This window comes from Aythya ferina (genome assembly GCF_964211825.1).
Source record: "Aythya ferina genome assembly, chromosome: 1".
Taxonomy (NCBI): Eukaryota; Metazoa; Chordata; class Aves; order Anseriformes; family Anatidae; genus Aythya; species Aythya ferina.
The window spans coordinates 136,173,541-136,197,946 of NC_140296.1; the positions used below are offsets into that span (position 1 = coordinate 136,173,541).

Here is a 24,406-nt window from a genome sequence, read left to right on the forward strand (position 1 = left end):
ATTCACATTCTCACCCAGACATGTGCATTTAAAGCACACAACTTAAAATCCAGAATACTAGTGTGAAATAGCATCACTGGTCCATCTGAAGCAGCTCCCACAGACAAGGCTTAGGTTTTTCTATTGCTTTGCTTTATTATGAAATGCCCACACCTTAGCCAGATGTTTTACAAACAACTTCCAAGGGGGCTGTCACCAACTAATGAAATGGATGGACTGGAAATTTGACAGGTAGACTATAATAATACAACAGAGTTAAAAGTGATAATTATTTCTCCGAGCATCAAGCAGAAATTCAAAGCACAAACTTTTGCTTTGCTCAGCTCATTTTCAGGTCTTTTATAGATAGACAGTCTGAATATGAGCCAGCAGTGTCTGAATATGAGCCAGCAGTGTGCTCAGGTGGCTGAATATGAGCCAGCAGTGTGCTCAGGTGGCCAAGAAGGCCAACGGCATCCTGGCTTGTATCAGGAACAGTGTGACCAGCAGGGCTAGGGAGGTGATCGTCCCCCTGTACTCGGCTCTGGTGAGGCCGCACCTCGAGTACTGTATTCAGTTTTGGGCCCCTCGCTACAAGAAGGACATGGAGGTGCTTGAGCGGGTGCAGAGAAGGGCGACAAAGCTGGTGAGGGGCCTGGAGAACAAGTCCTACGAGGAGCGGCTGAGGGAGCTGGGCTTGTTCAGCCTGGAGAAGAGGAGGCTCAGGGGCGACCTTATCGCTCTTTATAGGTACCTCAAGGGAGGCTGTAGCGAGGTGGGGGTTGGCCTGTTCTCCCACGTGCCTGGTGACAGGACGAGGGGGAGTGGGCTTAAGTTGAGCCAGGGGAGTTTTAGGTTAGATGTTAGGAAGAACTTCTTCACTGAAAGGGTTGTGAGGCACTGGAACAGGCTGCCCAGGGAAGTGGTGGAGTCACCATCCCTGGAGGTCTTTAAAAGACGTTTAGATGTAGAGCTTAGGGAAATGGTTTAGTGGGGACTGTTAGCGTTAGGTCAGAGGTTGGACTCGATGACCTTGAGGTCTCTTCCAACCTAGAAAATTCTGTGATTCTGTGATTCTGTGATAGTGAAGCAGTGGAACTGTACTGCTTCAAATACCGACCCAACTCAGCACCCTGGCATATTGACTGTAATGCAAACCATCTTCTCCTATCCTGGGGTCTATAAACATAAATTCCATATGCAATTATTATAGATATTTTATTAGGACCACTCAAAATTTATGTCTCCAGTATGTCTTCCTTTCTTACTAGCTGCACTGTAAAAAATTGTATTTGCTCAACATCCTCTGTACAATGTATTATCCCATGACATTTTATCTGACCGTTTTACAGAGAAGACGGTACCAAAATATACTCTTTCTCCACAGGGATAGTCTTATTTTTTCCAGGAATGCAGCCAAATAAAGATGGTTCTTCTGTAGACATTTTTTTCCTTTGTTAATCATGCTGAACTTTCATACAGCTGAGTGCTGTGATTTTTAAATAAAATAAAATAAATTTAATCCATAATTTATTTAAAGAATATGATCAGTCTGTTTCAAATCATGCTAGCAAGAGAATTTATCATCTATTTTCAAGAAACGAGTAATAAATCAAACTTTTTTTGTCAACAAAATAAATTCAACAATCAACTTCCTCCACAAAATACTGCCCAAAGAAACAAAGCTGACTTTCTGCTCTGTTTTCTACAATACAAATCAAATCCTTTGGTCTAAACTTTGGACCAAACTTTACACTCTAAGATGGACATATTTCAGTCACTTCCCCAAATGCTGTGAGGTATAAAAACCCAAAACCAACCTTGTCTCAATTTTAAATGAAGATTTTTTTTCCTCTGACATTCCTTCTGTCTCCATACTCCCTAACCCCATAAAAAGCAGACTCATTAACAACTCAGACACAAAACTACTACACTCCTCATACCTGCTGTGACTAAGGCAGACTCTATCTTATATATTTCTGCTGGTTGTTACAAATGCACTTCAGAGGTGTACAGCATGTAGGCCAAAATATTGCAGCAAAAATTTGGAGCACAAACTCAGATTATGGCAAAAAGTGTGTTTTTGCCAGTGAAGCTTATGTAAAAAGGGAAGATGATGGTCGCAGAATGAACAAAGTAAGTTTAAAATGCACTGCAGTGAGCTGTATTCACTGCAGGATAGTTTTGCAAATAACATTCTTCTGGTGTAGATCTGCTTCAGTGCACATTGTCTATAAGGCTCATCATCATTTTCATAAAAAATCTAAAATATCCTGCCTCAATATGGTAAAGAGATTAAAACCAAAACTTTTCCCTAAACTGAGGTATAAGAATAATTTCTTACAGCAATTTCCAATTGTTATGCTGAGTCAGTTGCCATTTGTTTGTTTTTCTACTGAGCAATTGCAAGCTCTTTCTCTACTACATGAATGGGCTACCAGTGCATGTCATGGCCTCTAAGCTAATGATTTCCTGATAAACACGTCCAAATTGTATTTGAGGAGTTGGGAGAGGAAGACTGTTTTGTTTTACTCTGGCCTTCTCCCCAGAAATATCGCAGACATTCCTTTAAATCCACTCTGCTTTCCCTACAAGAACACTACTTTGAACTTCTTAAGCAAGAACACAGAATGAACAATACTTCAGATCACATCTTTCTGCTGTAAATTAGTATGGCCCCTTTGAGTTCCTGTTAATAGTTATTAAAAGGTATATTAGGATCATTTTATTTTTTAAAGGTGTATGAACAAATATGTTTTAATTAACGTGCTAGCTAGTAATGCTTACTAGAAGTATAAAATCACGATTTTAAAAATAACTTTCCCTGTGTACACTCAGTATAAAGCTTCATTCAAAACACGGTTAGTGAAAACTTGTTTGTACACAATTTTTATTTTTATTTTTAATACAACAGTCTAGTTTCATAGTCTAGACTTAGATGCTAGGATATAATTGTAGGGATTGAAAATGCAGATAAAAAGAAGCATGCCCAAAGACTCATCACCAGAGGTTATTCACGCAGACCAGAAATTACTACCTCATTTTAAATACGTGGTTCTAACTCACTAAACAAACACTACATGTAAACTTCTGAAGTATACATTGATAGTTCAGGCCAACTCACATCGATTTTACCAGTTCTTATCACCCTTACCACTCCAACATTAAGGTACATGTTAACAGGCTTAACCATCTTCCTGAATGTGACCTTAATAAATTGTCGATAGACTATCATGTAAAATACCGTATCCACAAGTCTAATTGGCACAAATCCAAATCTCAAAACACCAAGTGAAAAAAAAAAAAAAAAAAGGAAGAAAAAACACACCAACAATGAACTCAAGGTTTTGACAAATTGCAGTGTTTCAAGATGCTACTACTTTATTCACAGTGAAGTTGGCAGAAGGCAAAGCACAGCCCTCAACTGATCCAGTCCACAGTCTCATTTTCTAGCCCAAGCACTTAACAAAGGAGGTAGGGATGAAAGCTTATTTCCAAACTTGCCTTGAGCTAAAAGCACCTATAACTTTATGGTACCTGAGTCTTTAAGAACAACATACATTCACCCTTTACAAATCAACTCTGTGCACTCTAGTTTTATTTCTAACAAGCCAAATCTGTTTCATCTCCTTCCACAAATAGAGAAAACTAAGTTAAATGCCTGAAAAGCAAGGAAAACATCTTGGCATGTTCCTCTGAGTTCCTGGCAACCTCTGGCAGTAGGATGAAAATAGGCAGTCAGTGGAAGCAGCATCTAAAACCAGCACAGCAAGATTTACAAGAGAGGTCACCTCTCCAAGCCTTTGCTGTTTTACATACATGGGTTTCTGGTTACTTTCTGGTTACCTTCCTTCACCTCCTCCTTCAGAGGAGACAAAAAGAGAAGAGAATGTCATGAATATTTTGAGTTGTGCAATAAAATCATACCTTCACAATTTGGGTATCCTGGCACACAGAATTACCCTAGCAATGGACTGGAAGCCTGAATCGCATGAACCATATATGACAAACCGCAGACAAACCTTGTGAAGTCTTGTGAAAAAATGGTTCAGAATGAACAGACTGTCAATGATGTTCAAATTTAAAAAAGCTAAAAGTGCTAGCATTCAACACCATTACCATATCTGAATAATGTCTGATCATGTTCTCAGAAGCCACACATCTTCGTAAGATCAAGAGCTAAAACCTGAACACCTCATACTTCAGAAGCAAGGAGCTCTACTAGTTCTGGAGAAGATGGCAAGGACATTTCAGATGCCATGCTAGTCTCCCACAGGCTAAGGCTTCACATGCTGTTAGGCTTTGCATCATGCAGGAGTCTTGGCCTCGGCAATCTTCTCTGATTTGCAGTCTCCCGTGCCAAGAGTTTCAGATCACCCAACAGCCCCTGTGCTAGCATCATCCAATTACTAGTGGCACCACTGTTGCATTTTAGATCTTTCAGGAGTTAAATGCAGCTCAAGAGCCAAGGCAGGCCACTCCTGATATAGTGTTATCAGGACAACCTGTGCAATACCATTGCAATCTTCTGGGTTAGCTTTATCTTTAAGTCACCAAAAAAAAACAAACCAAACCAAACCAAACCAAAACAAAAAAAAAAATATATCACAATTTTGTCTTTAACCTCCCAGCAGTTATCAGAATTACTTTTTTTTTTCCCTGAGCCACAGCCTTTCATCTAAAAAAAGGACTTAAAAGCCTCAACGTTCTGATACTGACAGTAATGGAAATGAACAAACCTATGAAGAGGGCTGTATTTGCAACCAACGTCTTCTGATAAACAAAGCTTCTTTAGGTGAAGATTAAATACACCTTATAAACTGATGTGCCTACACCACAACAGTCTGCAGATTTCATATCAGCTTAATACTTTCATATAAGTCACCTATAAAACCTCAGAATTAACTCATGATTGTCACAGGCTAGGTTATACACCAAAAAAAATAAGCAGAGTGCACTAATCTGCTGCCAGTGAAACATGTCAGTAGCAGTGGAGGAGTACCATAAATATTTTCAGCCAGATGCAATCTGCTCAAGGGAGATGTGGCATCAGGCGAGAGAAGGCACGAAGCAAAGCCTTCTGTTACTCACATTATTATTGGGATTTACATCTAAAGTAATTTTAGATAATACTGACTTGTATGTAAACAAACAAAAAAAAAAACCTTAATTGAAGTCTTACAAAGAAATTGTGATTTTTTTATTACCAAAATGTTTTTGGTGTTGAAATCTTTTTTGTTTTGTCAATATCAAATATGCTGTAACTGTTATTAGAACTGCTTTCCTTTTCTTATATTGTTTTTATAACATCCACAACTCCACAACAAATACCACCAGTTCCCATGGATCTTTTGTTATGATGTGTAGATGTAATGCCTGTATTGAAACTGCAAGAATTTTTTTGTGCTTACACTTAGGTGTAAGTTGCCAGCTTTCAAACGAAAAAAACAGGTCCATATAACAAAGAAACTATATGTATTCCCTGGAAAGATTTTAGATAAAAAAAAATTGAAATGTCTGCCGGGGGAGGGTTGCACGTTGAATCTGAACATCCTCCCCAACATGTAAAGTACTTAATTCCAAAAATCAACTTCAGCTGTCATAAAAAGTATTGTAGTTCTTTGTACTCTTAATTCCATTCATTAACTGAAACCTTTACAACCTGAAAGCCTTACAAGAGTTGAACAATTAAAGTAACTCTATAGAGTCACTTGATTTAAAACGTGTCCTGAAAAGTAAGCAATTAGTCAGCACTTCTAGAAGGCACTTAACATTCCCTTTGGGGTGAACAATACATGTAGAAGTGAGAAAAACCAGTTCATTTTGATAGTGCTTCCTATGAAGAAAGCTGATCAAGTTGTCTAAAGGGCAGTTTGGGGAGGAACTGTAATGATGATAATGAAGTCTCTTCCCTGAGGACAAAATGGTGGTACAAGTAAAATAAGAAAAAACAGAAGTACAAATTTACAATACTGCATTTTCAAGCAGTACTTGCTCAAGAATCTGAATAGATATGACTTTTTTTTCCCCATCATAAATACTGAAGCAGAAAAACCTCTCTTCCCCGTGCTCTATTTTCATGCAAGCCATTCCTAAATATGATGCTCTTCTGCACATGGGGTGGTCTACCACCTGGTCTTCTTCCCTTGGCAAAAGTCAATAATGAAGTTTCAGAGTATGCATTATGCACAGTTGTTGATCTTATTAAGAGGGTCTTATGTTTAACACTGTTCAGAAATATACAGTTTCAGAAAGGATGACAAGCAACCAGAAGCCTTCCTGAACCAGCCCTGAAAACCCTCAGTCCACTTCAGAAGAAGGCTGAACAAGCACCCCATTCCCTTCCTCTTCATTCTTTACCATGTGTACACACACAATATTTAATTGACTGTCAAGAAAACAGAACGATAAACTGCAAAATAAGTTGTAGCATATAAAAAAGAGAAATAAAAAGCTCCAAGTTGAGAACAAACACAGGAGATGGTCAGTAAGAAGAGTCCAGACATTTTAGATTCTGATGACTTCCTAGAGAAAAATATCAGAGTAAAAATTAGACTTGGGGGCTGTGTCGCAACTATCAATTGAGAAATATTTTCCATTAGTGAATGTATTACTTATTATTGATAGCGGACATGAGCGTCAAGTCTAATTTCTACGATGCTATTTCACAATTACACATATAACCTCACATACAATTAACAGATGGTTTTGGCAGTGGTAGCAAAGGGTCCCCAAACTAGTTATTCTTTAATACCATTACTGTTGCTGTAGTATGCTCCGAAAAAGAAGAGTCACGTTCTTCAGAAGAGTAAGTACTGGGTAAAGACCTTCAGCGAGCGATGGCTAAGTATCCTACAACAGACAGGTTGCTGAAAAGACCAGAGGGTTGGCGAAACACTATTTTTTTCTACATGGGACACTGCCAAGAAAACACATTATTCATTACTGCATATTTGTGCTGGCTTATATTGTTCTTAAGGTTTTATTTCAAAGCAGACTTTCACATGTTTTTAGTAAGAAAAATATGGATAGAAAATACACATATATACCCAAGCACAGAACAGACAAATACATTTTGGTACTAAATTCAACATGATCATGAAATACTTTATATATCTGCAATCAACTATATTTGTCAAACTTCAATTAAAAATGGAGCTTGTGAGTAATAACAATCTTAGTGTAAATTTTGCTGCTAAATCATTTATTTTGATGAATTGCACAAGTTCATAAATCTGTATCTGGAAAAATCATCAACTGTACATAAGAGGAGATGGACTAGACTGCAGGAAAATGAAAGGGGTTTTGTTTTTCCAAATTTCATATTTTATTAACTATTTTTAGATCCTTTTATGGCTTATTCCTACCACTGTCTGCCAGGCAACAGTGTGAAACCAAAAGATATTTACAGGGCTAGAAGAAAGTGTAAATATTAGTGAAAGAAGAACACATACAGAAACAGTTTGGGGATTTTTTTCTTTTTCTTTTTCTTTTTTTTTAAACACACCTTTCCACCCATAATTTCAAGCATTAGAGGAAACTCTGCAATGTGATCAGCTTTATTAAAAGCTGAAAGGTTTTCTGCCATAAAATTGCATACAAGGAATGCAATTTATTTATTTATTTATACCATACTGCATACATACACATACATACTGCAGTATGGTAAGACAGAAAGTGGATATATTACTGCATTACCTTCCTATCTCCCTAAAATATACCCTTAATATAACAACTTACAAAGTGACTTCTGCAAAGATCTAGAAAAAGAAAAAAAAAAATCTTGTCTTTCAATTACAGTGTTTGTTTTGTTTTTTTGTTTGTTTTTAAATTCAGGTTTATTGAAGTGTTTACTCTATTGATTTAACAGATCATCAGTATGGAAAAAGTTATGAGTTCACTTTACCTTTGATCTATTTCACTCTTTTTCTTGTAGTTTCTCTTTGAGCTAAGCATTTTGAAAGAGTGCAAGAGTATGCAATCATCTAGTTTTGATCACTGAACATATTACTGGGTATATTTGAAAAATACAAATATTCTACTAAAAAAGACCAGCTTTACAAGAGTGTGTTATTCCTTACTAATAAGGATCACCATCTCTCTGGTTGCAAGACAAATCAAAAACATTTTGACTATTTTTCCTCCCATCTCTCTCACTTTTGGGATGGTGGGTGAAAGGGGCACAAGTTGTTGCATCTTTTCTTATATACTTAAATGGTTTTAGAATCTAGAAAAATAAAACTTGTGGTATCACTGGCTCTAATTTTTAAGTAGTAAAGAGCGAGGAAAAGAGTAAGTTTATCCTTTTTGTTATTTCCAAAGCTAAAAATATAAGTAATGCAAATGAAACATTTTTCCTGTTAATATACCATCAAAGGCCTACTGAAACTGGAGAGGAAAATATTCGGGATATAGCATTCCTACAAAGCTTGGGAAAAAAGCCATGTTTTGGACAAAAAAATAAAAACAAAACAAACAAACAAAATATTAAAAAAAAAATCTTTTGTGAAGGAAAGACTCAAACAAGTTAACAGGTTATAATATAAAGAAGCTGCAAGCAAATAAAGCAGTCCTCATCTTTGCAAAGGAAATAATGCATTAATTTCTCCCCCCAGCCAGCTGACTGAAAAACTTACTTGACATGACATTACAAGAGATTCATTTTCCTATTTGTCCAGGAAAAAAAGACAGTATAAATATATCTACACTACAAATAAATGAACTGTAAGAAGATTACACAGTGTCAAAGATATTCCACTAGTCAACAACAGCTTAGTCCCAAAATTGGAACAAAAAGATGACACTGTAAGTCAAATTTAGAGGCTGAAATGAGAAATGGGAACAATCAAATCTGTTCTAGAGTGGGCTATTCCAAGCCCCCTTTTTTTCGCCGATAAATTCCCTGAAGAGTGAAGAGAACAACCTTGCTGTTAATTTTGGTTAAATTCCAAAACACGTCTCAAAATATTTTTAGTACAGTGCATTTATTTGTCTCATTTCTCTTGCTGTTTCAATAAAGCATAAACATTAACAAGGAATAACGTTCCCAAAAAATTAGTTACTTGACACTGCAGTGATGCACAAGCCTATTTACAGGCATTTTGATGGCTTTTCAAGCAGATTACACATTTTCACCTTAGAATTTCTGTTTATCATCTGCACTACTGCCAAAATAATTTATTTTTTTTTTGAATGCCTGATGATTTCTAGTTGTTCACAAACCAAGATAAAAGCATTTCCAGAAGTGCAAATTATTTTCAAGGCACAATAATAGAGAAGCAAATAATGCAAAATGAATCAGAATAACTTCAATAACAGTGCCATCGAGTATTTAAAATCACTTAGCAAACAAGCCATAGAAGAAATGGTCGTAGTCACAAGTATTTTGACAAAGACTTACCCTCTTGCAGGATCTAAGGCAATTGCTCTGGGCTGATCCAATTCTTGCCAAAACAAAACTTTCCTCAGTGATCCGTCTAAATTGGAAACTTCAATCCGATTTGTTTCAGAATCTGTCCAGTATAATTTCTCTCCCAGCCAGTCACATGCCAGCCCATCAGGTGACAAAAGTCCAGAGATGACCACATTTTGTACACTCCCAGACTTATTGAATTCTGTTCGTTTAATGGCTTCTTCACTTACATCACTCCAGTATATCAGCCCCTTCACAAACACGAAGTCCACTGCTGCCGCGTCCTCTAGGCCGCCCACGATCACAGTGGCGTTCTCCTTCCCATGTGCAGCGTCCACCAAGCGCAGGTCACGTCGGTTTGCATACAGCAACAGCGGGGCAGCTTCAAGTGGGAGAAATAAGGGGTGGGGGGACAGGCAGATGCATTAACAACACTCCTACTAAGGACAATTTATGGCCTGATGTACCGTCATAGCGCAACTACTAATGTAAGGGAAAGAGAACAAAAAAAGAGGCAGGGGGACATTTTGAAGTTTGACTGAAAAGCACAGACTCAAATCGAAGTCTTTCAACTGTGCTACAACTCAAGATGGTAACTTGGTAATGGGCAGCTCATTATTCTGGGCTGTGCATTATTAAAATAAGATTAAAGAAGAAGGCAGAGAACAAAGAAAATGGAGGTTTGAAGTGCCCAAATGACACTGTTCTGTACAGAAGGATGCTTAAATAAGAATATGAAAGATGAGGTTAAAGCAGCTTTATAAGCACTCAGTACTGGCCCACAAGAGCAAAAATATTTATTTATTTATTTATTTATTGCCAGAATTTAGTAATATACACCGCACAAGCTTCTATAAAAGCATAATTCATGTCAGGCTATCAAAGACATGTGTGTGTGTTGATACTCTCTGAAATTATGTATCTTGGATATTTTACATATAATACATACAAATAAAAAGTGCACAGAAAATTAAAGGAATATATATATATATTTAAGTGTCAATATTGGTATGAAGAGATAGGGAGAAAAATACACCCACATGAGTGAACCACAGTGAGTTATTTCAAACTCAGCTCCACTCCTCTTATTTGCTTACTGTATCAGTTTGCACGGTCAGTACATTTTTCATACATGATACCTGACTAATACAATTAATGGAAAGAAGCAATCATGAAGCAACCATTTTTTTTAAACGTAATATGCCCCTTTAATTGTCCTTAACCACAAGCTATATATAACATTATGAAAATTCTGTCCTCGTTCCTACTTTTACATAAGGTACACAGTTTTTACCACTAAACATATCTACCTTTCCCTGTGTTTACTCAGTCACTGTAGCAGTGGAGCTGTACAGCAGCATCTAGACATAGAGTAGTTGGCATACTGAACACTTGTCTATCTGCCACCACACAAAATTAACAAAAATCCTCCAGATTTATTTGTTAGGATAAGTAGGCATATTAAATTTCTAGCAGGATGTATGTCCTAACTCAAAGCCCTAATTTCAGAGCCAAAGATGTGCCTGTCTGAATGTAAATGGTTACACTGCCAGAACAGATACAGTTCTTGCATGAGAAATCACAATGCATTCAGAATCCCACACTAAAATTAGAAATATTAACACCTAACAAATACATGCTTTAGAAAATTCTAAAGCTAGTTTCCAGGAGCAGGCTACTCCCCTCATTACTGCAAAACTGTTTATCAAAGACACTGCCACGTGTACTGGGAGAAGCTGAAGGGACTAAGAAGTTCCTTAATCTACCTCTAACTGAACAAATTAAACAAGTGCTGTTATATCTTTGGAAGCTATTTTCTTTCTTTTTCTTTTTGAAAACTAAATTGTTCAGGCTGTCTGCCTAAGTTTAGAAGTACTGAATATAAATTGATTCATGCCAACTTTAGAAGAAAGATACCTGAATAGCTAGGGGGGGAGCTTTTTTGTTTTTAAGGATGTTAAATTTGTACTCCCCCTCCAGAAAACAAGTTTTTAATTGTGCAGCAAAATATTCAGTTTAGAGATTATATTTCTATGGAGAAGGGGTAGACATCTTTAAATCATAAAGCAGAAACCTTTTATTAAGTATGTTTATTACCTTACTTTGCTATCTCCTTCCCTTCCTTGCATAATTTTCCATATCCTAAAGATTCAAAATGAATCACAGTAGAGTTTCCTTAAGTGCAGGTTGCTTACAAAGACTGCATTCCCAGAAGAAAACAAACAAAAAAAAACCTGCGTGGTAAACTGAGAATGATAAAAAAGAGACATGCAATACAATAATCTACTTTTTAAAGCTTGCATACAACTATGACTTGAAAAATCTCATTAATAGCCAGCTCAATGTCACCCAAAGCACCATGTGAAATGTGCAGCCAACTGGCAGAGTTCTCTCTAATAAGACAGCATGCCCAGCATTTGAAAAAAGGTAAATCCAGGCACAAATGAGTACAGGCTCCATTATTATGTACAACACAGAGCAAGAGTACCCATGCACACAGAATGCAGTGAATTGGAACACCAGTCATGTTAAGTGTAATCACTGAGGCCTGAAGGCACAGCTGAGCCTAACACAACTGCACTGCATAGGTTATTCACTCGTTGTTGGAGCTCAGAGCTGGCCAAGGAACAGTTGGAGAAAGCATCCTTTTCATGAATGATACCAGTTATTTGAGTGACAGCTCAGAATGAACACAGCTACACTTAGGATGAGCAGTTTCATACAGATTGATTCAAAGCTGCAACTTGTAGCGCATTCCACAGGGCTGGCAGATGAGGATATTAAGCTTTCCAATTTGTTGCGACATTCAGGAATGAAGTATGCATCACCAAAATAATAAAAAACAAGTTTGTTCCCCCACCCTCTCCAACCCTTCCCAGAAAACACGGAGGCTTCAATATCCTATAAAATCTAATTATTGAAGTTGGCAGCGTTAGTACCAAGTATCATCTCTGCTATTTACTTGACTCAAACAGCAATGCCAAAGGGAGAAATGGGGCAGAAGATCCCATCCTGCTCCATATAACTCACTCTGAAAGAGACACAGGACCCAACAATGCTGTCTTGAATAACACAGTTATGAACTATACTAATAACTAAAGGGAAGAAATCCAAGAGAAATTCCTTTCATAGCTATGCAACTATTTCACAGTTTAAGTTGCAATGGGGCAAGGAGATGCAACTCAGATTTGATTTTTTTTTTTTTTTAAAGAAGTCAAAGCTGAACTCTTTACATATGTTTCTACTTTTCCTTTTGATATACATCATAAATACACATATTAACTGCATCAAAGTATAATACATTGAAAAGAAGTACTTACACTCTTTTAAAGCAAAAGGAAAAACAACCATCTTAGAAATCGGCAATTGAAACCATAGTGAAAGTTATCACGTCATCTACCACCTGAGAGACCTACATGTAGTTTATTCTTTTAACTAGGGGAAAGTACCCAATACAGAGTAAAAGCTAGACTTGGTTTCAAAATAGCCTTTTTTTATATCCACCAGCAAGAACAAATATTTGTTTAGAGACTACAAAAGTTACACAAATTAAGGTTTAACACATCTGAACCACAACAAAAATTGTGGCTTAAAAATACTGCGGCCCACAGGATGCAAAGGGATGAAGCAGTAGGAATAAAAATCAATTAACAAATAAAATAATTTTTCAACGTTTTAATACTATTATTTATTTTTTTAATATTCAAGAAGAAACTTGAAGCTATTTGAATTTGTCATACTTTTCTTTAACTAATCGAGATGCCACTTCCACAAGTTCCTACTTGCTTTCTTTCCGCTCCGGGTGATCCATCCATAACACTTCTGGGCATCATGAGGTCAGCATTACCCTTCATCAGGCTCATTCTCTTTCACTCATAGGGACTTTAGCCTGGTTAATACAATTAGTATCACCTCATTTTCCCCAACCCCCTTTTTTCCTCATTCGCAACCCTCAACTATGCTGTTCTACCCCATCACTTACTTATGGGCCCTTTCCCAAGCTGATTCAAGTTATTACATCAGTGAAAGGTTTGACTGGGTGAGCAAGTTGAATCAACTCAAGAAGAGATCCAGCGAAATCCAAAACTAACATAAGGCGAGCAGCAGGGTACTGGAAGGGGGAGCAGCTCTCTCTGCTTTTATTGGCAGCCTGTTAGATCTGCTCAAGATGTGACTGCAGCCACATCCTTTCTCCTCAGCTCCACTTTCAGCTGTAGGTTTCCAAGCTCTCTTTTGCACTGGCACTAGCACTCACCTAATACCACAGCGAGACAACGCAGGGAGCTAAACTAGCAGAAAGCTACCGTACCCTTTCCTCACCCACCAAAAAGCAGTTTTCAGCCAGTTGTCAGCCAGAACCAGTTCAGAACAAAAGCAGATAAATGTAAGACTAGCACAACAGGAAAAGGCAGGGCTACATCACCTTTGACAAATTAGCTGAACCAGGTGTTTGTGAACCCAAAATTTAGGCCAGATGAGAGGTGGCCACCAAAATTTGTGGCAACCTTTGCCAGAATCCCAACGTGGCCCAGCCAGTCATACTAGGCAGGTGCACACATTACGGACAAAGTATCCATGCAGACGGCCACTGCTAATAAGCGGAGGGATTGCTACATTGGAAGATGTCCTCAAACTAGAAAGAGAAAACTCCCTCTCTTAAATGTCTCAGTGAAGAAGTTTGAGCACCTGATGGTGAACCAATACTGCCAAGCTCACTGCCACAAGGACAGCAAACAAAAACTGGAGAAGAGTAGACACAGTGATGAGATGCACCAAGCAAACACACACCATCTTGGATGAGGCGCAGAAAGCACAGAGAATTTACCAGGCACTGTGATAGAATAACATGCACCCATATACCAACTGCAAAGGAAAAAAAAGCGGAGGATTGGGTATAGATAACCAGCAAAGACCAGTAACTGCAACCTCCTCAAAGCCATCCTGCACAGAAAGCTCCTTGTATGTACTACAATCCTCCCCATTCCCACTACATCCCACAGACAGCCAACATAAGAATGTAAGAAAAACTCTCTCGGTGGAGAGTGTTCTGACACAGTCAAATTGTGAGGACTCTCCTTTCCTCCCCAGGTTTCAAGTTTCTCCATCACTGCTTATGCTTAAAAAGAACTCTGTGTATTTAGTTTCAGTGCATATTCAAATCCTGCTGGTCAGCCTGGAGGAGCAAGAAGGAAAAGATTTGTCAGGAGTTGTGACTTTTGGTTCCACCCCTCATGTGGGAGCAGGGGGAGAGCTGCAGTCAGAAATCAAGACTTCATCGTTCTTTGGAAAACTAACTGAATGCAGTGTTTGTAGTGAGTAAGTGTCGTCATGGACAGTTGAGATAACATTGGGAATAAAAGCCTGGGAGACATATCAATCAGAAGAGAGGTATGTTGCAAAGAAAAACAAAGCTTCCCCCCAAATCAGGGACCCATCCTCAAGAAACACATCCAGTGATGATTTCTATTTTCAAGGAAAAAAAAAAAAAAAAGATCTCCAGGAAATATATAGGCATTTCAGCACAGCAAGCACCAGGATTTACACCATGTGGCTCATCACAACATCCTTCCTGATGTATCCCACACAATTGTTTTTACACAGACTAATGAACTTCACAGTAGTCCCCATTCCACCTTCACTATGAATGGAGAGCTCTCTTCTATCCAAACCTCCTTGTTCTCACAAATATACCTACAGGACACTGCAGGCAATCAGACTTTAGTAAACAAGCCTGAGGCAGCCCAAACTTTTCCAATAGGTCCTTCTCTCCTCTTTTCAGCTAACCTAAAGCTTATTCCACATCCCAAAGACATCCAAGGACTGTTCAGGTGGCAACTCAAAAGGTGACAGGAACAGCCAGGCTTGCCAATGAATGAGAAGAGTGAAAACATCCGTGCAAAAGCAAAGACACCAAACAACAACAATGGCACCTGGATTCTGTACCAAGTCTCTACTGTTAATTTTGCAGGACTTTGGCCAGATAAGAGCTGTGGAGACAAAGGCGAGACCTGCTGATAAAAGTCAGCACATCATTGTTTAACCTGCTCAATAATAGGAAAAACACTTCTTTTACTAAGGAACTGCAAGGATGGGGGTAGAAGAATGAGGAAAAAAAGTACATGGAAGGACAGAAATGCCAAGTCCAGGAATACAAAGTCAGCAGACCTGGCACAGTATAACAAAAGCACATATGACTGAAGTACACCATGAACACCAGTGTATACCATGCAAATAACTTTCTCAATGCCAGGCATCACCCATGAAATCAGCTTGTCAGCAACAGATCTAAAAAGCTGGCAGTTGATCATTTCCAAATTATCAGAGCATGCCTCAGCATTTGGTAGCACACTCACGTCAACTGCCCATCTCAGTAAGGAAAAGGTGACTTGGCTCATCTTTGCATAACACTGACTCTCCTACTCTTTCCATTGCACTCTCATGGGGGATAAAAGACACCACTCTGACAGAGAGCCATCCATAACTTAATATGCCGAATCTGTCTTGCTCACAACAGCCTAGGATGAGCAGGGTGTTCTGCTCCCTGATCAGGCATCTGCTTGCAGCAGCACTGTCATCTAATACTGACCTTCTGCCACAATCCTGTTGCTTATAAGGAGGAGCCAAAAAGCGGCAAGAAAACAAACAAACAAAAACAATGACAAAACAAACACTACCCTTCATACTTTCTGGTGTCATTATTGCCAACAGAGTTTCTAAGAGTAAGAAAACAAACCAAAAATCCTGCATCAAACCCCTCATGATGTTGCTGAAAGGCACTGTTTAAGTCCCTGCACTGAATTAGAGCACTGATGGTGCTGGGGTGCAGTAGCAGAGGCAGCCCATTTCCCAGGGCCTGGAGAGGCTGGCAGCCACCAGATACACCTTGCACACCTCAGCCAACTGAGACAGGAATGCTCCAAAGTTTGCTGCTAGCCTGGAATGATCATGGCCCATGGGCTGGCTGGCACACCTGCTTGGGGATGCACTGAGCCGCAGCACACTAGTTCACCTTGAAACTAACAACTCCTTTTCCACATGGACAAGAAGTTCACAGTCATTGAGCTACCCTTAGATGACACTTTCAGCAACTTATCCCAGCTGGCATGCTTCGCCTATATGGTGCTTTGCTTAATGTTTCTTTAAGTGCAACAGTGTATATCATCAAGTTTAAAAAAAAAAAAAATCAAAACATAAAAAGCCCTTAAGTTTACTTGTCCTCTTCTTTAGTTTTTTTGAAGCACTCTTAGGAAGTTGCTGTAAAGCATGACCTCAGAATTCAGCACAAAAGACCCCAGCTGGAGGACTGAATGACTGACAAACAAGAAAAAGTTGTCAGCACTGCTAAGTGCAATGCCAGAGTAAGTGACAGCCCTCAGCTGTGACATAAACATGCAACTGATTAGGGGGAGAGTAGAAGGCTCCACTGCCTCAAAAGCCTTATCACATTTTCATCTCCACTCCTCTGCGATTCTTCATCTAACAACATACCAGCTCTCCAGTGATTACTTTGTGTTGTACTTGCCAGATCAAGCTTGGTGAATGGTACCTTTGTCAGTTCATCCATCATAACAAATACTGAGAATAAAAAACAAGCTATACCTCCTACTAGTAAAACACTATTTTTTGTCCATACAAGTTCACAGATTTTGTTTCTCTCATAGTTACAATACTTTCCTTGAGACAGAACAGTATTAAAAAAATTGCAAAAAATGAAGGATTTGATGCCACAATTCACACAAATAGAAAACAGATTTATAAGAAAACTGAAACAAAATACTCACAGTGCAAGCTTAAAGCTAAACTTTCCATCAGCCAAAGGGAAAAAAGTTCTCAAACCAAAACTGCACTTTAAGCAGTCTAAGACTTAAGACTATATTACATTTACTACAGATTAGTAAATAACTATTCCAGCTCAAATGAACAGTTAGGGACTACTTTTAAAGGGTAAAGAAAGATGGACACATACTTCAAGAATTTTGAAAATTGTTGCACTTTTTTTTTCTTTAAAACACAGTTGGACCTGCATGTTTTGTTTTAGTCATTTTTAAATTCCCAGAATACTCTCACATCATAATTAATGTAAAATCTTCAACAGCCTTACATTAGAAATTATTCATTTTTATGCATGAAAAAATATATAGAGACACAGAGAGGACCATTCAAAAAATGCAAATGCTGATCTTTTTCCTATTGAATACAACTTAATTCTGGTAATCAAAAAAAAAATAATCTAACAATCCATAAACGCACACACACACACACACCAACCAATTTGGAATTATATTACCTATGAACATTACTATTACCTACAGGGTAAATATTGACCGTTGAGCCTCAGTTAAGTTTCTGATTTATTAAAACACAAATGTGTTTTCCAAATTGATCTAATAAGAGTCACTACAAGGTTTACAAATTATTTTTCCTACTCCTCCATTGTTCTTAACTTTAATATATCTACTCTCCTAATCCTTGTGTGGGCAAGAGGATTTTTGGATTTCTGCAGTGTCAGCATTTTAATTAATACTAATACTATGAGTACAAGCAAAAAAATTATTCACTGCTTTGACAGAACAGCAATCAAATGAAAATATTTCTAAGTCATCTTTTACATGCTCTTAACTTCAAGAGTTTAAACAAACACAGCAGCCACCTTCTAGAACTGTTTGACAACTTATAGAGAAGAACGCTCATTACTGAGATGTTTTGGAGGCATAAACACTAAAAAAAAAATAAAAATGTTTTTCCATTTGGAACAGGTAGGGGGGAAAATATAAATGAGAATATTACATTACAGTATCACAGAGAAAGAAAACAAATTATTTTTGATCAAACAAAATTATATAGCTAGTTGATTAAGATTTTCTGTCTCTCATATGATTACTTTTCAAATCTGACATCAAGAGCTCACACATGGCCCTCATAAACAGAATTAAAACTATAATCCCATTTCTGCCACATTGATTATATCACGAGGGAGTAATTCTATTTAGGTAATGTGATCCTGTAACAAGATACTGAAAAAATCTGTATGAACATTGCCATTTTCCATGTCTGTTTATATTTAAAACACTTTATTATTGTTCTATTCATATAAATATTGAAACTCAAAAAGCATTCCTTCTATTTAAGCTAACATACTTTCTCAGAAGTTTATAACAGTTTGCAAAGGAAACAAAATATTACTAAGCCATAGCTTTTTTTTTTTTTTTTTTTTCCCACCTACACTTCGAAAAGTATCTTCTTAAAAGTACACTGAAAATCAAATGGTATTACAGTAGTCACATTGTATTCATTGATTGGTAGGTCTGACTCTATTTGCAAATCGGTAGGGACTGTGCCAACTGCACTGAAATAGAAAGGTCTGTAGCATGGTAATCACAAGGAGACAAAGAACTCCCCTATTTTCATAACCACAGCACAGGGGAGCATAACAAAAAGGAAAAACAACAACAAGCTCATTTCTGCTTGCAAACACCATTGGAGTCAGACCATGTGAAGCAAACATTGAGCCTACTACCTGGGAATCTCTTTCCATAAGTATTTATTAACTACAAGGATATCCAGACAGCTTAAGGAAGGCTCTCTGTGTTAACGTGCCTGACAAATATAAATAGGAAAAAGTTGCTTAACATTTAGGGTGTCAATACCCAGCATTTACGTGCAATGCATTCGAGATGCAATGCTTTCTGCATCCGAGCCTTGGACAATTACCATAAAAGTTCCAGTTCCTTTGTTTACAGCGTGTTATACTCAGAAGTGTAAACTTTGAAACTACACAAGCAAGGTGCAAGTTGTATAAGTACAGATTATTAGAGGAGAAAACTTCTTTCACCTCATGAAGAAAGGCACTAGCAACTGCCCTCTAGAAGAGCAGTCACTACAAAGTGCTTGGCTGAGAAGTGTAAATGGTCACTGCATGCTCATTGCAGGCATCCCATCCACACACTGACAGCCACAGAATTTAGGTTCAACGGCTCCACTTCCACAAAAGCAATGCCAGCTGTTTTCTGAGAGAAAGAACAGCAACTGCTCCCCAAGTCTCTGAGGCAGCCGCATCCCCCCATGGCTTTTGAAGAGACTTCCACCACTCGCTAGTACAAGCCCACCTGTGGGAAATTCCTTTCCAAGGTAAACCATGCTGTCGAAGTACAAAAGCCCTTCATGTGTCATCAGAGAAGTGGGTGGCAGCACTGGATTTTACCAGCCACATATAGCATACAAACCAAACCTCTCCCAGGTGAGGCTGTGGATACTGTGCGGGCTCCCCAGTAGGAGTGCTGGGAGAAGAGCTGGCCACATACCTGGGCACTCAGGTCTGAGACCCTGCCCAAAGCAGCAGCACACAACAAAGCTCTACAAAAAAATGCATTTCTGGTGCTGCTCAGCAATAACAAGTTCTCCTCCCTGTTGTACAAGGATGGGGACTCTCTGGAAGAAGCCACCAGCAAAGCAAGCCTAGAAGTTAGTGTTTCATAGGAAATTAACGAGGTTAAATGTGCTGGGCACAAAGAATACAGTGTCTAATCCTGAAGACCGGCTGCCAAAAGAGATGAATAGTGACAGATCAGAAGCTGAGAGCTATTTCTCCCTTTTTTCTTCCCCTATGCCACTCCCTCAGAAGGAAAAAATAAAAATAAAAAATTATCTGTGCTCTACTTGATTTGAACGAAAAAGTAAATCCCATATTATATACACTGCAGCAGATATTTTGAAGCTGGCATTTTTGAGATGCGACATCATCATAAAGGTGGATTACATATGTCCAAAGGAATCAGATTTCTTCAGCTCCCAAAGACAGAGTTTAAAAGGTTCCTACACCCCAGCTCCTGACCTATCTTCCTCCAAAAAAAAAAGCTTCTACCCATTCTACAACTTCCAGCCAAATTCCCTCATTATCTGCAACTCAGGAAGTGCAGATGTTATCAATTCATAAGGGAAAAAAGGAAACCTGATTAATGCTCCTCTAACCAGTATTGCTGGGAAACGAGCAAAGATTTTCACCCAAGTATCTGTATAGAACTCCACCGAAGGATAAAAGAAGCCCATCATCTTTACACACCTGTGAGCAGATATACACAGCTTCATCCATATACCCAGAACTTCCTCACATTTTCAGCGCACCTTGCCATAAACAACTACTTCACCTTACCTCCCAGGCATAAAAAAAAATCCATCATCCTTTCCATCTTAATTTTTCAGTGAAAAATTACAAAAATAAAAAGCTAAAGCAATCTGATGATAGTGAGCTATCACAGAGATGCAACTGCAAAAACTATTAAAGTAATGGTGGATTTTATAACACCTTAGATCACACTAATTTTAGACTGCTCTATGGAGAGATGAAAGAGGAAAATGCATTGGAAACCACAGCAGACAAAGTTATGCTGATTTCTGAGGAATCATACAATGGAAAAACATGACCAGAATACGGTCTATTCAAGCTTGGGTGGAGTAATACATCATGGTGATGACAAAAAATCAAAAATAAAAATAAAGAAGACATTTCAAAGTTATTCTGTCAAAATGTAAGTATTGTCTAGTCCTAGGTCAAGAGACCTTTAGCCTGGAAAGTAAAAAGGTAGCTCCAGATTAAACCCCATGGTTCACCTCCAGCCTGCCTGCTTCAGAGGTAAAAAGCTTGGTCCCATTTCTGGACTTTTGGTGGAAAAATGTGCACAAATACCCCAGTTACAGCTTAACAAGTCTTGAACATTAAGCTCCTCTAAACTGCGTATAAATGAGAGCATCTAAAAAAGACACACACACACAAAAAAAAAAAAAGCAAAGATGTTCTGCTGATCAAAGCAAGTTACTAATAACAACAGATTTAGACAAACTCTCTTCTGAACACATAAGAGAAGAAGGGGTTTTAAAATGCCCATTACCAAACAGCCATTTTCATTCCTTCACTACCTGACCTTAAGCCCAGAGGTCTGCAACATTCAGTAAGTATGCACAAACATAATTTATAAGACCCCTATTCAAGCGAGAGCTTTGTGAGTGTTCTGCATGGTCAGGTTTTAAAAAACAAAACAGCAACAGCATGCTGACCGGAGAGTTACATGTATTTCTGTAGGAAAAGTAAGCCAAGAATACTTGTGAAGGCAGAACTACCTCTTTAACACTTTTTAATAAGTTGAAACCTGTTTCACAGATCTCTGTAGCTCCCTGACAGATATGATGCCACTGCTGTTGCCTCTCTGCAACTGCCAGCTACCTCTACCATGAACTGCATTGGTTTCACAGCTGCCACGAAGAACACGCAATGCTGCCATGAAGCAGGTCTTGCTCCTTCCCCCCCAGTACTCCCGGAGAATGGTTTCAAGAAGCGCTTGGGACCAGGAGAGGAGCACAGCAGCTGGGCCACGGTGCAGTTCAGGGTGTTCCAGGAAAGCAACCCATTCCTCCCATCAGCCACAATACGGGGAGGGGGGGGGGAAACACAAACAAAAACCCAAGCACACAAAACCTCCACAGCTGGCTGTCATCACAGTAACCCCCCACCTCCTACAAATCTAAATACCTGCCCTTGAAATGTCAGTAGGGTCTGGCTTACCACAGTCCTCCGAGGTGCTTCTGTATCTGGCTAGTAACAGCCCAGTACTTCAAGCCTGTACTAGTTCACAGGGTGCTGTACTTCCATGCTACCAATTTTATTCCTTTCCAGCTTGGTAAACCAGCCTACCATAGTTTTCTTACACTAATAATCATGGCTCAGTTGTAAACCTCTGTCCATTTGTGTTTTGTTGGTGGTTTTGTTTGTTGCATTAAGCCAGTGAGAACAGGGAGGCAAGTTCTCTAAGCAGAGAGGATGCTGTAGTCCACCCATATACCAGTTTCTGGGTTTCAGTCTCCAACACTGTTGGCTTGGCACCCCTCACAGCACTGAATTCGCAAACCAAACAGCAGACTTCATAACTACCTCTACTTCCATGTATAAATGTATTCATACTGATACTGGCACTGTCTCTGTCTCATTAAGGAACTGCTGACACCTCTTATGAACTCAACACATCTCATTCGAAACAATTCTACCTGCACAGATTGTTTACTAGGGAGGATGTACGCATTAAAATTTGATTTGTTTGTTTCTTCAGAGTTCATCTGTTCCTGTTGTTTATATCTACATAAAGTAACAATCAGGGAAATTACTATCATGCCACAAATAGAAGATAATGACTCCAGGGAGGCAATCAAACAACAGGAGCACATGAACACAGAAGAAAAAGAAGTGCTGTTTGGATACAAGTGTCCTTGGCAATAGACAAAGGTGAGAGAAGAGAAGAGATAACAGCCTAAATAGTTTATAAACTGAATGTTTCCTCAAAGTTTCTTATTAAGCACCATCAGGTATGCAAAAAACTTTGGTAGGACGTGTCACTATCTTGAGATTAATTTGAAGAAGTGACTGTGACCATGCTGATACTGTGTGACAGTGTGCATCCCAATGATTTCTGGTGTTGTCATTTGGACTGGGTTAAATGGCAAGTGAGAGCCAAATGAATGGTTTATTAGGACCAGGTATGATCGTGACATAATAAAATGAACTAATCGGGAAACAATTCCTCTCCATGCTCTGGATCCAACTTTACTTTTGAAAATTGAGGTTTCGCTGCCACAATAGGAATACAAAATGTGACGTAGTCCATTTAAATAAGTATACTTGTATCTTTGCAAACAGGATACAATATGGCAAACAGATGCATAGAAGAAATAAAAAAGGGGGGGATATGGAGGAGTGGAAAATTTTTGTTTTCCAGAGTGCCGAGCGACTGGCTACTGAGCAGTTCCTTCAGCCTCAGTCACCTTTACTCTGGCTTTCATTGAAACCCACGGATGTCAATGACAGACTAATTTTCGACATTAAAGTGCGGTTGATTAACTAGTAGCAATTAACCTCTTCCCTCACCTAGGGAAAAACACCAGGGCAAGAGGATAGATGCAGCCACCACAGGTGACTTCTCCCCAGCCAGAGCCAGCATGGACCCTGTCGCTGAGTGCAGCGCGTTCTCCGAGGGCGCCTCGGCTGCCTCACCACGAAATCCCCCAGACCAAGAGCCTTGGAGGGGGGGGCGGAACACCGACGGCCCGGGGTACCCCAAGTGACACCCCTGGAGCTGCTCGGGGGCCCTGCGCAGCCCCGCGCGCGTTGATCACGACCCAGCAAACTTCTCCGGGGTCCCGGCAGCGACAGGAGGAAAATCATTTCTCCTGCGGCCGGCGCGGCGATGCCGGCGTGACATCCGTGTTTTTGTTTTTATTTTTATTTTCTCTGCTTTGGTTTTAAGTTAGAGGACACAACAATGCCGGGAGAGGTGCGGAGCACTGCCCCCGCAGCGGGCCCCGCCAGGCCGCTCCCCTCCCGCACGGGCAAACATGGCCCCTCGCAGCACAGCCGTCAACTTTTCCCCTGCCTCCTCCTCCTCCTCCTCCCGCCTCCCCGCTCACCTCTCATCAGGGAACAAAAACTGCAGGCGAGCAGGCTGCGCAGGACGGCCCCCATCTTCCCTCGCTCCGCGCTCTCACCGGCGGGGCGGCGGCGAGGAGCAGCAGCCCCGCTGCCCGTTCATGCTTCCCGGCCGGCGGGGAGAGGAGGAGGAGGAGAAGGAGGAAGGCCGGGGCAGCGAGGCACCCCCTAGCAGGCCGCTCGCCCCGCCGCTCCGCCGATCCCCCCCATGCCGGCCGCCGCCTGGCCGCGGCCGTTCGCCATCCACCCCCCGAGCCCGAGCCCGAGCGCTCCCCGCGGCTCCTCCGGGCGCGCACAGGCGCAGGGATACAGCCGCCGCCGCCGCCGCCGCCTCCTCCTCCTCCTCCTCCTCCTCCTCCTCCTCCTCCCCCGGCCGCCGCGCCCCGCTCCCCGAGCAGCGCCCGCCTCCCCGGGCACGGAGGGAGGGACGGCTGGAAGGAGGGACGGACGGAAGGAGGGACAGAAGGAGGGACGGACGGATGGATGGATGCAGGGAGGGAGGGAGGGAGGGAGGGATGCCAGCACCGCCCCCTGCCCGCTCGCTCCCC

General features: G+C 40.0%; 1 protein-coding gene across 2 annotated transcripts in view; it reads right to left on the reverse strand.

Moving 5' to 3' along the window:
- LRP6 (LDL receptor related protein 6) overlaps positions 1 to 24,051 on the reverse strand; it is a 124,555-nt gene extending 100,504 nt beyond the window's left edge. For both annotated transcript variants that reach the window (XM_084507006.1, XM_084507005.1), the window contains exons 1-2: positions 23,840 to 24,051; positions 9,380 to 9,773 (exon numbers count right to left, since the gene is read on the reverse strand). In XM_084507006.1, coding sequence (XP_084363132.1) covers positions 9,380 to 9,773; positions 23,840 to 23,894 — 449 coding nt within the window. In that variant the 5' untranslated portion in view covers positions 23,895 to 24,051. The remainder of the gene's footprint in view (positions 1 to 9,379; positions 9,774 to 23,839) is intronic.
- Between the last annotated feature and the right edge of the window lie 355 nt (positions 24,052 to 24,406).